Consider the following 15248-nt stretch of genomic DNA (forward strand, 5'->3'; position numbering starts at 1 on the left):
ACAAACCCTACTGTAATTGTTACTTTAAAAAAAAAAATACAAAAATCAATTATAGTGCTAGGATTTACTCCTAGTTTGGATTAGATTCAGACTCAGGCACAATGGATTGGAGTAAGTATAGTTTTATTTTATCTCAGGACTTGCAAGTAGAGTAAAACAAGGTGGTGAGGTGGCAATCCTGGTGAAAGCAGATGATGTCTGGTGGTGGGGAATTTGTTGCAGGCTATTGCAGAGGATGAGCAGGAAGGCAGGCGCAGCTTAGGCAGGTGCTGGAGACGGATGAGACAAATGTAAGGTTATTTCCAGCAGACTCACTCACAACAACGGGTCAAAGTCAGATTCTTCACTGGAGCTCTGAGCCTGAAGAGTTACCACATGGAGAGCAGAAAACAATCTGGCGATAAGTGAGTGGAGAGCCGGATTTCTTATTATACTGAGCTTGATGGTAAATGGAAGTCAGGTGTGCCTGGTAACGACTGTAGAGCCACCCCCCTGCTGATGAGCGCGCGCACACACACACACACACACACACACACACACACACACACACACACACACACACACACACACACACACACACACACACACACACACACACACACACACACACACACACACACACACACACACACACACACACACACAAACAGGGGAGGAGACACAGGGAAAAGACAGGGAAACAAACAGTGGAATCCAGAGGTCACAGATCGGGCTGTGACAAATACACTACAAACTGTAAATAATACGAGACAAAACTAACACACAACACGTGGGCTTACGTGCAGTTTAGTGTCACAAATTATTTTCCAAAAGCTGAGTGTCCCAAATGATGAGGGTCTTATTTGAGACAGGTTAAGGTTAGGGTTAAGGTTGTGCTAGGGTTAGGGTAGCACAGGTGGTTTAACAGGTTCGTAATTAATTAAGGACACTGTATGGGGAGGAGTGGCTGGCGTCTCCCTTAGAGATAGGGTGAGTCATCCGTGAGGAGCTCGGAGTAGAGCCGCTGCTCCTTTGCGTCGAAAGGAGCCAGTTGAGGTGGTTCGGGCATCTGGTAAGGATGCCCCCTGGGCGCCTCCCTAGGGAGGTGTTCCAGGCACGTCCAGCTGGGAGGAGGCCTCGGGGAAGACCCAGGACTAGGTGGAGGGATTATATCTCCAACCTGGCCTGGGAACGCCTTGGGATCCCCCAGTCGGAGCTGGTTAATGTGGCTCGGGAAAGGGAAGTTTGGGGTCCCCTGCTGGAGCTGCTCCCCCCGCGACCCGACACCGGATAAGCGGACGAAGATGGATGGATGGATGGATGTATGGGGAATTTGGGACACTAAACTGCACGTAGAACATTGCATGGGGAATCTGTGACATTAAACTGCATGTATACCCAAAACGTGGTTACCACTAATCTAATGTTACCTTAGAAATACTATATGTTAATGTATTCATGTTTAACCAATACCTATTGTTAAAGAAAGTGTTGGGAATCTGAACAAAAAAGTTCATAACACGATGGCTTGAGTTGCGAAACGTGAAGGTGCTTTTATTTACAAAAGTGGTTAAACAACGCAGGACGTCCAGAGCAAAAACATAAGAAACAAAAAAAAAAACATCTTTTTACACAAAGTTTTCACTAGCAAAACTTTTTCAAACCGTACAGAGCAGTCTGGGAGCTGGTTCTCTCAGTTTTCCCCTCAAGCTTTGGAACTTTGACAAAGTTTAGCATGCAGGTCTAACACTGTATAAGTTGAGGAAAAAAAAAAAAAAAAAAAAAATCACAAAAAGCACATGTCCCCTTTAAATACACCGAGACCTGAAGGCAACACCAGAGCCAGACTGGTCAGTGTTTCGTCGATAGCGAGCAACACTTTCCCATTATGTATCATATTGTTTTATTGTGAATATAAAAATATTCAAGTGCAGATTTAAGATTTCTCTTAAAGCTGTAGTGCGTAGTTTCTGTCGCCCCCAAGAGGAATTCTAAGTAATGACAACACCATTGTCGGCGCGTCTACATGACCTAAGCCTTCCGTGATCGCGCAGATGCCCCCACCCCTCCTCCACACAGTTGCTAATAGCCACGGAGGACACGGAGGATTAAAAGAACATGATGGACTCTTCAGAAGAGGTCATTATCTTCGCACAAAAGTCACCGGATGATACAATCTTCTGAACATAGCCATACTGAGAAATACAGAGAGAGTTGTGTGGAGCTGCTAGTCTTAATTAGCTTTGTAGCAACTCATTTGGCAATGGCTTGAATGTAACGGACGTTTATTAATATCAAAAAGTTACGCACTAAAGCTTTAACATAAACAAGAACCCCTCACTGATCGTTGGAATGAATCGTTGAATGTAGTTTTATCGCTGGGCCTGTAGCAGTTTTATACATCCTGCCAATAACATGAAGCCAGCCATCATCCTCACTAGAAATAAAAACAAAACACAATCTAATGAATAGAGCCTAGCTTCAATAATTAGCATGTCTAGACCAAGTGAGAAAATGAAAGTGCAAAACTAATATTAACGTTGTCTTAAATGTATTTAATGTTAAATTTGCAGAGGCCCATCAATGTAACAAATCACAAATTTTGATCTTAAATTATACAGTCTATATTAAAGTCTGACAATGTTTTCCTGATGGTCACTATCTGAATGATTCAAACAGTATTTAAACTATCACAACGGTTGTGTGTAATCCATTTTGTCCTCTGAATGGAGCTTTAGATGTGTGTTTAAGTTGCTCTTCCTTTTAAAGCTTTTCCCACACAACACGCACAGATGGGGTCTTTCCCCCGTGTGCGTCATCCTGTGAGTCTTCATGTCGCCTTTTCGATTGAAGCGCCGACCACAGTCGCTGCACTGGTGTGGCCGTTCCCCCGTGTGGATTCTCATGTGCAAAGTCAAAGTTCCACTCTGTCTAAAGTTCATGCCGCATTCCTTACACTGGAAGGGCTTCTCTCCTGTGTGGATTCTCACATGATCCCTCAAATGGCCCGATTCCTTAAAACGTTTTGCGCAGATGGGACAAGTATGTCTTCTCTCCCTGGTCAGATCATTCATGTCTTCTTTCACTCCAATACTGTCTCTTTTCCTACTGCGCAAGTTGGAGTTGTGCTTTTTCTTTTGCCTCGTTCCTGTTGGTGTGAGGGTCTTAATACATTCTCCATTCACCACACCTTCTGTATTCTCTCCGTATTCACGTTGAGCTGCAGTATTGTCTAGACTGAAGTAGTAGGAGGGCTGAGGAACTGTCAGCGTGGACAGTTTGCAGCCTTCTCCTTCAACAGCTCTTCTCTTTTTCTCCGCTGTGTAAAATGTTTTGTTGTTCCCAGTCTGGCCGTGGCTGGGGCTTGAAGAATTAGGCTCATCATAACTGCTCTCTGACTGAAGAGGGAGTTCATAGTAGTGGTCAGTAACTTCCTGAGGACTAGATGATGGAAACTTTTCCTTTTTTATCTGAGGGGGATCAGAGTCCTTGTGGTCCAGACTGGGGCTCCAGTCTTGTTCAGTGTACTGCTGCCCATCAAGCCCATCCCGCCCATGATGAGTGATCTCAAGCGCATCTACAAGGACAGAGGTGTGGAAATGTACTAAATTTTGCGAGATACCTTTTGTCGAACACAAAAACAGGCCTACATATAACTCCTTTCACCTTTTGTAAGTGTTATCAGCATATTCAAACCCAAGTAAAGATGAACATCCAGTGTTGCATTTGGGAATTTCTTTCACCTTGCTGTTGATGGCATGCAGTGCAAACACAGATAACATGAATATCAAATAATAATTTCATTATGAAAATATTTCTTATTGTAATGCAGTTTTAGTTTTTGCATTGTCAAATGGACGTGCGACTTACCCGACAAACCCAATCAAAATGTCTTAATATAGAGCATTTTAAGTGTATAATAATACATAAATAATAAATTTTTGCTCTAATTTTCTTAGCCTGTGTTGGATGTCCTCTCCCCACCTTTCAGGGCTTCTCGCTGAAGTCCAGAAGACTCTGGATTTATCCCACAGGAGATCTCAGCCTCCCTGGTTGATGGAGATGTTATTAACTCGTCGCCATCAGGCTCGGCTTTAATATCTGCTGTCTGCTCAACAGCCAACGTTCTGCAGAAGTCTGAGGGCGGCTCCTCGAGATCTTCTCTTTTCACAAACTGAGGAGACACGGTGGTATCGCCCTGCTGCCTACAGGGCGGTCCTTGCTGATCAGCCCTCCTGTCTTGTTCATCTTTAATATGCAGGGTGCTCAGGCTCACATCTGGTGGGCGGCACCCAGGAGAAGCCTCCTTATAACAGCAGACAGCACTGACCTGATGAGCTGCTGAATGACATGAAAGTGCATATAGGGACGAGACTGGAGACAAAAAACAACAACACTTACTTTAAATTCACATTTAAATCTAAAATGTGACATGAAGACATCGCATCTTAGTTTTGAGAGTCGAGAGATTTAATCCACATATACCTGATCTATGTAATTTGACTTGAGGCCAGAGCACCAGTGTTTTCAGTTGATCTATCTCCTGCTTGGAGCGGCTGATTTCTCCCTGGTACTCTGTCAACGTTTTCTCCACCGCCCCGAAAATCTCCACAGCCGCCGCTGTCAGCCGCTCAGAAATGAAAGCGTTTAGATAGTGTAGAGTGGCCATGTCAGCCATGGATGTAGCCTGTTTAGAGGACGATGTTAGCCATGAATGTATTAAGAGAACGATGTCAGCTCGGATGCTGTTCTGGTTCTGACACGGAAGACATTTCGGTGTGTGACTTTAGGGGCACGTTCAATCTCAAAACGGTTTGCACCGCTTTGCTACGGTGTGCCACGGCTTTGAGATATGTTTCCTCAAGTTGGGTGAGTGTGTATTTCGTTTATTGGCTGTGTCACTCACAGGTGATACCAGTCTATGGTGATAGCCAATCAGCAGAGACGTGGTAATAAAAAGGCAGAGTGCCCCCGTTTCAGTTTAAAAAAAACGTGATGCAACGTTTTGTCGGGGCTGAACGTGGCCCAGTTGTGAACGGTTCTTCTTCTCTCGGTATGGTGAACATTTTTCTTTTTTTTTTTTCTTTCTTTTTTTTTAAAGCAGTGGGAGCGATCAGAAAGACTACTGTCGCCTCCTGGTCACACAGGAGACTGCACATCTAAAATCCCATTGATTTTCTCCATAAGGATTTAGATTATAAGCCATAGGGGAGAGTGGGGTAAGATGAGCCAGTTTTTACTTATGTGGATGTCCAGGCAAGGGAAATTGAGACAGAAGAACAATGAAGACATCTACTGTTAATTTGGGATGTTGCCTATCAACTGAAAATATAAGAATGCACCTATGACAAACAGCCTTGAAAATATGACCTCAGAAAAACAAGTGTTCATGTGACATGTGTTCATGTGTTCATGTGGATCAACTTACCCCAGGCTAGGGGTAAGTTGATCCCAGTCAGTGGGTAAATTGACCATCCTATTTTTCACGTTTTAATGCAAGCATAATTTAAAAACATAACTTTCCTCTTTAAAAAAAATTATTTAATAATACACTTACCTATACAAACAATGTTAATTTTTTTTTAAAGTTACCTCAAACAACACCAAACATACACATTTTCCCTTTAATCTTTTATTGTTTTGTATTGGTGAACAATAGTTTTAAACATTTCTGTTAAGTGAAGGACTGCCAGCATAGTTTTCAGGAGCAAGAAATATATGGACATTCCATCCATCAAGGTTGCTGGGAAATATGAGTTCCTCCAACCTTTTGAGGTTTAGGAAGCTTCTTCAGCACATCATTCAGGGAATTTGAACCTATAAAACAAAGACAAGAGCCATGATGAAAAAAATCTGAATTGTTAAGCTTTTCAATCAATGCTAAAATCATACTTAACAGCCCTGAATACATATCCTGGTAACTGTGGCTGATAAGTAAACACATGCCAATTTCTTGTACAGTAAATGTACTTTACTCTTGTATCTTGCTATAGTTGCCATTCAATTGTACTGATATTATGGAATATATTAATTCTGTCACCTGTCCATAACTTTTGGTCAGATTGTCAAAGAACCCCCTCGACTGTAGTTTTGTTGAAGGCTTTAGCTGTGGTTCAATTTACCCCACATCATCTGGCTCACTTTGCCCTATAGTCACCATTTTGGTAAAAACGGCCTAGCTTAGCAATTCAGGCTAACCTTTAGCTTAATGATTCACATGGTTTTATATGTTGACAAATCACCAACATGTACCATACACAACTTTAGACCTAGATACATTTGCTTTGGCACAACAGCTAGTATACCTGCAATGCAGAAAATTTACTTTAACAAGCGAAAAAGTGTTTTGTGGAAAAACGACAACTTACCTCTTGTCCCATGTACTTCTCCTCTTGACAGCAAAATAGAAATTATGGAGTCCTTCAGAATGTATGGTCACATAACGCCAAATGTGTATAGTTGCCTAGAAACAGGGGGTGGGTCAACTTACCCACTGGCTCATTTTACCCCACTCTCCCCTACTGTCTAAACCATCCGAGGTAGACTGACCACGAGCTACGTGGTTGTGAAACGGAAGTTTCAATTCAATTCAATTCAATTCACTTTAATCATCCCCAGGGGGCAATTCAATGGCACAAAGAGCAGCACATTCCCACATATACAGTACATCATCAATACAATAATACATAAATAGTAGTACAAAAGGGAGGAAGAAAGGGAATGGAATGAATGCATCAGTTAGGGGGGGGGGGGGAGTTCAGGAGTTGGACAGCCCTGGGGACAAAGGTCACCTTCCTCCTCTGGGTCTTACAGCTTTGACAACGAAGTCTTCGCCTTGAAGGGAGCCACTCAAACATTATAAACATAACATGTGATGGATCACGAAGGATCTTACAGGCAGTCTTCAGTGTCTGCTGTTCACATAGGGTGGACAGATCTCTCAAGGGGTACCCAATAATTCTGGAACAGACTTTAACAGTTCGATGTAAATTATTCCTGTTTTGAAGGCTAATGGAAAAAAAACAACAAGTGAAGGAAAAGGTCATCACACTTTCGATAAATGAATAGTAAAATGTGATTAGGATGTCCTTGCTTACATCAAATGATTTTAGTTTCCTAAGCAGGTACTGCCGCTGATGGCATTTCTTCAGAATGTCATCTGTGTTGGACGAAAACTTCAGCTTGTTGTCAAAAAATAGTCCCAAGATATTTATACTCCTCTACAACCTCCACTGGCTTTCCTTGGATGGTAGTAGGCTAGTAACTGCCTCAGCCAACTGCCTCTGCTTGGGAGAGAAAGTCACTATCATCTCCTTGGTTTTATCCACATTCAGCTCCAAACAGGACATTTCACACCACTTCACAAACTCCTGCAGAGCTGAACTGTGGTCATGGAGTTTGCCTGAAAGCAGAGACAGGACGACTGTGTCATCAGCAAACTTCACCATATGACAATTTGGCTGAGTAGACCTACAGTCGTCTGTGTAGAGGATGTACAGGAGGGAGGAAAGGACACACCCTTGTGGCGAACCTGTTGACGTGATCCGGACATCTGAAAAGTTGTCGTTAATCAGTACCCTCTGTGTCCTGTTGGTCAGAAAGTCTATAATCCACAAGGTAAGCTGATGATCCAAATGAAAACGGGTGATGAGCTTCTCTGCCAGTATATGTGGCTGCATGGTGTTAAATGCCGACGAAAAGTCAGCAAACAGAAGTCTGGCTATGGAGTTTCCAGATGTTTGTGGATATTGTCTAGGATGAACATTTTAGCATCATCAACCCCCCTCCCCACCCGATAAGCAAATTGGAGTGAATCAATCATTCTGCTCCTGTAGAAGCTAGAAGTCTGTATGAAATCAACCTTGTTTCAAGAAAAAATATGTTTTATTTGCGATCTTATGGAGAAAAACTACACTATCCACAATTCTAAGTGTAACAGCAACATATCTGATTGGTCCAACTCGCATAGAAACGTTTACCGTACCCGCGAAACCGTGAACGGCTAGAGCGAGCTTCTACCATTAAAGTCTATGATAGTTTCTGTGCCTTTTTCGTTTTCAAAATGTTTTTTTTGCGCGGATCAAATATTTTATGCTCACTATTCATCTCGTAGCTGGTTGGCTCGGTTCCAGACTTAAAACTCTCTATATATGCAATTTTCGAAACGTCAATGAAACAATTGAATGTGGAAAAAACACTTCCCGGAAGCAAAATTATGAATCCCACGGCAAGACCCGCCCTACGAAGCAGCTCGATTGGTTGGGGTTAGGCATTTGACCTCGAGTGGTTAAGGTTAGGATAGCTGATTGGTCAGGGGATAGGACCTGTACAAATGGGGTTACATTACCTCGCGTAAACATGGACGCCTGGCCAATAAATGCTATTGAAGGACATTTAATTTGGATGTGGCAGCCATCTAGGACTACTGCCCCTGCTGCCTTGTCAAATGCTCGGTGATGAGCCAGCCGGCCAAAGCCATCCCCGACCATCTGGAGCTCCTCCTGTGTGCGGGGAAAGTGGACGAAATGGGGGAGAACAGCCACCACCACATCCACCATCCTGTGGACCACCGTGTGCACCGTAGGTAGAGGCATACAGAAGACCCTGGAGACCACTCGGTAGGCTGAACCGGTTGCCAGCCAGAACAGGAAGTGTCTCCAGGGTCGGGCCCCATCCGTGCTGCCTGTCCGTCTTCAGGACCACCATCAGCTGTTGCATGGCGTCTCTGCCCATCCTTCCTTGGTAGGACTAGTCCTTCCAAGGAAGGATCCTTGACATTGAGAAACAGCTACTGTCTATGGATTCGTAATATCGCTTCTGGAAACCAGAGCCATTGAAAAAGTGGGCGGTCACTGTTGAGCTCTATAAGAGACGGTTTAAATGGTTATAGTCATAGATGGATCTTTGGGTTAATACAGTCTATGGTTTGACTATACCGGAAATGCTGGGGTGCTGTAGAAGCAGCGGAAGAAGCAGTTGGGTAACCTACTAGGAATGCAGGGCATACAGAGCAATGTTAATAAGTGACTGTAAAAATGGCGCAGAGTAGGCTACTTGCATATTAAAGGCCCATTTAATTGATTGACATGTAAATTACTTATTTCGTGTGTCCCAGGTAACAACAGAAAGATCAGCTGACACACCGTCATTGCAGGCTTCTCATTGTACCTGGCAGACTCTCATGGAACAAGAAGCATCCCTCAAAGACCATCCAACCAAGGCAACAGGTCAAAGGTCAGGGTCAACCACTTTTCACGGCAAAGTGCTTGCATAACATCAGGTGTACAGTCTGATCCATCAACTAGAGAAACTAACTCGTTTATGTACATTTTTTCACACAGAGCAGACAAAGTGATCTGAGCCGAAACATGGAGAACAGATCGTTTATGCGCAAATTTGTGCATCTTTATTAGGATGAATGCCTGTAAAATATCCACACTCATGAACTAAATGCATGTGGCAGTATATGGACCCGTACACATTTATCATGGATGTCAAACTATGATACATACTGTACATGGATGTTCAATCTGCTTCATTATACTGATGCAAGTCACATGCTGGAGGTCAAGAAACAGGGTTGCACAAGTCATATCAAACAGCAAACGGGAATTATCCTTTGAATATTACTATACATAAATTGCAGTTTTTGACTGAAGACTGAATTGGGATTTTAAAGTCAAAAACTCAATATTAGTTATGAGCCCTATTGTCACTGTGGTACTGATGTGCCTTTTTTACTGGGCTTTAGCAGTGTAAAAGAATACTCTGGGCATGCTTTAGAGAGGTATAACTTAGGTTCATAGAAAACAGTCATAGCAATTTGCAACAGGATCGGCCACTTGTAAACAATTTGGGAGAACATCTTCCTCTTTACATCATAAATATGAAACGGCAGTGATGTTGTCTGTACAGATGCAACTAAGAAGTGGAAACCATGGGAACATAATCATACTGCAGTGGTTGCATATACATTACTTTTGTCTTACACAATTCCTGTATAGTGTTTTTTTTGCAGTTTACAGTTTTTTGTAAATTAAGTGTTTAGACTTTCTGACATGATCAATGTCAGACATGAGTTGGAATCTATTTATTCTAACAAATTAAACAGAAATGTCACTAATTCTGAATATGTATCTAAATAAGAAACACCCAATATCAAAATACAGTTCCAGTTAGATTAGAAAAAAGAATATACATGTTATAATAGGGATCTAAATAAACTTTCAGTAATGATTCGGGGGCATGTGATCTTTGTAAACTTTGAGAGATAAACTGTTTACTTTACTAGTTTCACAGAGAGCATATTAGCACGTGTACAGTAAGACATCATGCACTGAGTCGACCCCATTTTTGAAACAAAAATGTATACAAACATAGAGCACTTTTTCCTTCCAAAACAGTGCAAACCAGTTTGAAAAAGACATCCAGTCGTAACAGTGAATGTCCATTACCAAGCACAGAGAGAGAGGCGATCACTTACGAGTTTCAAACTACAAGAAATACAACATTCAGCAAACAACACCTCTGACAGAGAAGGAGTAAAAGACTATATCTAATAATTTTGTACAATACCAAACAATACTTGTATCTAAAGTGAGTGTACTTGACACCTTTGATGCCTTATTTTATGACCATATTTTTTTCTCTCTCTGATAACCCCCTGATTGCCTTTGTTTAAAATGCAGAAGTGCCACTCACGAATCGAAAAAGGCACGGCTACATTTGATTGGAGTAGGAGGTGGGCCCTCCCACCTGGCTGTACTCAGATGGCTGTCCGAGGTTTCCCTGGGTGTTGTAGCTCCCTGACTGGTCGAAGCTTCCCTGGTTGTAGCACTGCTGGTTAAAGGTGTTGGACTGTTTCTCAGATGCCCCGCCTGCTAACCTTGTAGCGCCCTTGTGCCAACCGGTCTCCTTAAAGACAAACCAGATGTTCCCAGCCCATAGAACAAAGTTGAGAAACCCAAAAACCTAAAGGGGAAGAGAACGAGGCAAAGCGATATTAAGCAAATTAGAAATTCTAGTCAGCGGTGCAAACTCATATTCTAGTATTCCTATATCTTTATTCTGCTGGATGCTATTTTTTTATTTTACTACTTTAACATACCTCGACGTAGAAACATTCAAACTTTCACAATTTCAGCTTCTTTAGGAAAGTTTTTTCATTCAAAAGAAATCTTTGGACCTTTTCAACTGCTCGTCATTCTTTTTGTCCTCCCTCAACTTCAGCTTCACCTGACAATTTAACAGCTTTCAGTTACACATACCAATACAAAAATACCATTTTAACTGCCACCATCTCTTTCTCTTCAACTGACAATTCAAACCCTTTCAGGTCTTCCTATTTGAACAACAACAAAATAACTTATTTCCCTCTCACAATTTCCACAGTTCATACACAATTTACACCAAGTGCTTTTTAGTACTGACACCTTAGCTGAATTTCTTCTGTTAGTTCATACACTTGAACTGCCACTAACTTCTCTCAGGATTTCCACATCAACTCAAACATCCCGCTCAATTCATCACTTACACTTCAGCTGAATTTTCAAATCCTTTCAGTACTTTAACTGACACAACTTCACTCAGCGCTTACACTGAAAAACTTCCAAGTTCTTTCAGCGCTTCCTTTTAACTGCTATTTCAACTTCCTTCAGTGTTCATATTTTGACTGACACATCAGCTACAATTTCAACTGTTTCAGTATTTGAACTATTTATAAAACATTTCAATTGCTAAATTTCAGCTGCGACACACATCCTGTGAACCTACCACTGAGGTGTTGAGTCCGGACCAGCGTGGTCCATGCAGAGAGCCACACTTGTTGGTCTGGACTTTGCAGGCAGAGATAAGGAGCTGCACCTCATCTGGATCAGTGGCCATTTTCACCTCAGACAAAGCCTTGGCCCAGGCAGAAGAACTGACCAGCCACATGAAGGAGAACACCACAGTCACTACAAAGTCCTGATGGCATGTAAGAGAGAGAAGACGGATTATCAAAAACATTAAAAACCACAACATTACTTTGTTAAAGTAGTGGTTGAATGATGGGGCTTGCTTTGAGCAGCTATGTCTTAGCATTATAATTCATTTTCATTTGTGAGTCCAGACTGATCTCATGAAATGGCGTAGGTAAATTCATATGCCATTATTGGCGTGTTATCAAGACGCATACTTGCTTTTTAGCGTGTTTATCAACGGCGTTTGGCCTCCATTGACTTACATTACCTTGCGATTGCGTGTGAATTGACGCCGTAGCGAGTAGTATGAAAGGGCGAAAATCCACATTGGGAAGTGGGTCTGGGTGGATGATGGGTAAAACACAGGACTTTCACCCAGGAGAGTGGGTATTGTGTCCCGCTTGTGACGTTTCCTTTGTGTCCCGCATGTGATGTTTTCCACGTTTGTTATTTTCCTAAACCCTAACCCCATTCTGTTTTTCCTGAACCCAACTGGTTCTTCTTTTCCTAAACCCAACCCATGTGTCACGTGACGTTTCCTAAACCCAACCCGGTTCTTCTTTTCCTAAATCCAACCTGAGTGTGACGTTTCCTGAACCCCAACGTAGCCTCGCGATAACACGCCACGTGGCTTTACAAAGTGGCATGTATGTTTACGCTGTGACGTTGCAGACTGCCATCCATACACACGGACAGCTCAAAATGTGTACAGATAACACGCCACTTGGCTTTAGGAAAATGGCGAATATGTTTACGCAAAGTCACGATGCCATGTTGCAGAGTCAGTTTAAGATAGAAACACAGGAATAGAGTTAATTGAGAATTGAAGGGGGGAAAGATTTTATAACGTCGAGTAACTTCCCACGTCGTGGATATAGACTACTTCCCACTAGCAACTGAAAATGTCCCCAGTTGGAGTCCATTGTACTCACAATGAGTGGTCCTCGGTTGTTTTCACGGTACTTGTTCTGAAAGAAGATGTAGACAATGGTCGCCATGAGGGAATACAGGAAGGCAAAGACCGCAATGGTGACGAAGAACTCTGCAGAGGATGAATAGTCTCCAATAAGGAAAACGCGTTCCCTCCTAATACCCTCACACACGGGCGCTTCAAAGGACACCTGGTGCAACCTGATAAACAGAAGAAGGTACAGGGGTCAAATCCTACTAACTACACAAAATGACAGGATCTTTTACCCTCATAAGGTCATAAATGATTATACAGTGATTCATTTGTGTTCGCCTTTCCTTGTTTATAACTTTCTCTGACATCCTCTGACTTTTAGCATTATACCTTTAGAAAGAAAAAGGTCTTTATACTGATTTTCAGTTAACATTCGCTCTGAGGTACAATTGGGATCTATCTGCCCTCTGAGGTATGCCAAATTGTATTTTAACAGTTTTAGTTTTAATAGGCTGTAAAACCTTTGTATATTCTGTCCAGATTGCAGTGATGTATTTGTGTTTAGAAAAGCTCACACTACAAACTCAGGAATGGATCATCATGGTTCATACTCCTACCATCAAACTTTGAGACAATGAATGAACTCACCTGAAAGGATAAGCAAAGTCGATGCCAATGCTGAGGTTGCTTAGGGCCTTCTCCATGCAGTCCACACTAACCCGCAGCTGCCCAGAGTAGCCCCCACATGTCGCAAATGCAAAAATGGCAAAGAGCTGCACACAGAAAGAAAAATCCAAAGTTAGTTTCCAATAGATGACTAAAGGCCAGGCACAAATGAGGAGATGGGACCTTCAAACTACTGGGAATTAGATTTTTTCTTCTTCTTTTTGGCCATGAGTCCGGTGTTGTACAGTGTTGTGAAATCACACAGAACACATTCCACATACAACAATCAAATGAGAATTATTTTGTCTATATGCATGATTTGATAATGATTACACTACTTAAACATGTGCAAATAACAAATCCAATGTTCTAATGTCAGGATAAACCTTGTCAGCTTTGACACTGCTGTTTTTATTTTGCACACTATTATGAATTCACACAAATGATCACCTTCTGCACTAGTGACAAGTGACTGAAATTATGTCTGGACCCCAGCAAAGATGGTGGAATTGTTGTGGACTTGGATGTGTTATTACTGAGCTTATACAAACAGATGAAATCAGCCACCTCTGCTGTGCTGGCTCTGTTTTGAACTGACTTTATTGGTATTGTCAACCATGACAGGTTTGCCCTAACAAGTCAATCAACATTGGATTACAGTGTCTCCAACCATGGTAAATATGGCATACTGGGTTGTTTTTCAATTTTATGTAACAAAGATGAATATACTTAAGCAGTATTCATTTATTTTATTGCCATTTGGGGTAGCAGAACAAGTTGAAAACACAACATGGACATATTATCACTTTATAAAGTTGGCATTCCTATTGCCTATTCACACATCCAGCAGAGACGGAGCAACATTAGCGTTCATTTTGAGTTGTGTTTCTGGCCACCTGACGAAAGTGAGTCTAATATTTACTTTAAGTTTAGCTCTGTTTTGGTCTCCTCCAACTCCAGAAGGAAATATCTGCCTCTAGCTGCTAAATGTTTCACTAAGTTCATCAGCGACGTCACTAACTCTGTCTGTCTAACCGTGGACATGTAGGGTTTATTAGAGCTTGCCTGCTGAAACAACCCAGTCTCATGGCAGTTTGTGAAATGGTCACGTTATGTAATCTATTGATACGTGTTCATGGGGACGTTTTTGTCATTTTTTTCGTGGTGGCCAGCACGAAAATGTAAACTAATGTATTTAAATGGGAGGCATATGTTGTGGTCACAGCACGACTACGGTAGTGAGTAGTATGAAATGCCGAAAATCTGCGTAAGGAGGTTGGTTTGTGGGGGAAGGTGGATGGGTCAAACAATTCCAGACTTTCACCCCTGAGGCCGGGGGTCGCGTCCCGCTTGTGGCATTTTGTTTCCCCATTAACCGTCCCGTTATTGTGGCGCGTCCCCCGCGGCCGTGTCCCGGCGTGTGACGGTACAGATCCATTTGTCCGACACGACTGAAGCGTGGTGTCGCAACGTCATACAGCCATGGTTGATGCTCCATGCCCCTGACCAGCAGCTGATTGGACGAACGCGTGACGTGGGTCTGGCTACTCGAGAATTTCAACAGAGTGTCATGGTGGCTCGTTCAGAATACGATCTCATATTTTACTAAAATAGTTCACCGAAACATGTTTCTGACAACATTTTAAGCGAGAAATAGGCCGTGCAGTTGCTGAATCTGTCTTCATTTCAGAACGACAAAGGTTAGTTTGAAAGATTTTCGTCTACTTCTAGTGGATAGT

General features: G+C 42.3%; 2 protein-coding genes across 5 annotated transcripts in view; both read right to left on the minus strand.

Moving 5' to 3' along the window:
- Positions 1-102: 102 nt before the first annotated feature.
- On the minus strand, positions 103-4815 carry LOC120558233 (zinc finger protein 436-like). Of its 3 annotated transcripts, none has more exons than XM_039799206.1 (3): positions 4465-4802; positions 3964-4353; positions 103-269 (listed from the first exon to the last, which is right to left on the minus strand). In XM_039799206.1, exons 1-3 carry the CDS (start codon positions 4655-4657, stop codon positions 259-261), a joined length of 594 nt encoding a protein of 197 aa, XP_039655140.1. In that variant the 5' UTR covers positions 4658-4802; the 3' UTR covers positions 103-258. The 3 variants fall into 3 exon arrangements, with proteins under 3 accessions (XP_039655140.1, XP_039655138.1, XP_039655139.1); XM_039799204.1 differs by lacking the exon at positions 103-269 and adding an exon at positions 2520-3556 and having other exon boundaries at positions 4465-4815; XM_039799205.1 differs by lacking the exons at positions 103-269; positions 3964-4353; positions 4465-4802 and adding exons at positions 2520-3556; positions 3646-3957.
- A 4538-nt stretch (positions 4816-9353) lies between these two features.
- The window catches only part of LOC120558214 (synaptoporin), a 28674-nt gene continuing 22779 nt past the window's right edge, over positions 9354-15248 (minus strand). For both annotated transcript variants that reach the window (XM_039799171.1, XM_039799172.1), the window contains 4 exons: positions 13492-13616; positions 12872-13070; positions 11752-11943; positions 9354-10950 (listed from right to left, as the gene is read on the minus strand). In XM_039799171.1, coding sequence (XP_039655105.1) covers positions 10699-10950; positions 11752-11943; positions 12872-13070; positions 13492-13616 — 768 coding nt within the window. In that variant the 3' untranslated portion in view covers positions 9354-10698. The remainder of the gene's footprint in view (positions 10951-11751; positions 11944-12871; positions 13071-13491; positions 13617-15248) is intronic.

This window comes from Perca fluviatilis, chromosome 4 (genome assembly GCF_010015445.1).
Source record: "Perca fluviatilis chromosome 4, GENO_Pfluv_1.0, whole genome shotgun sequence".
NCBI lineage: Eukaryota > Metazoa > Chordata > Actinopteri > Perciformes > Percidae > Perca > Perca fluviatilis.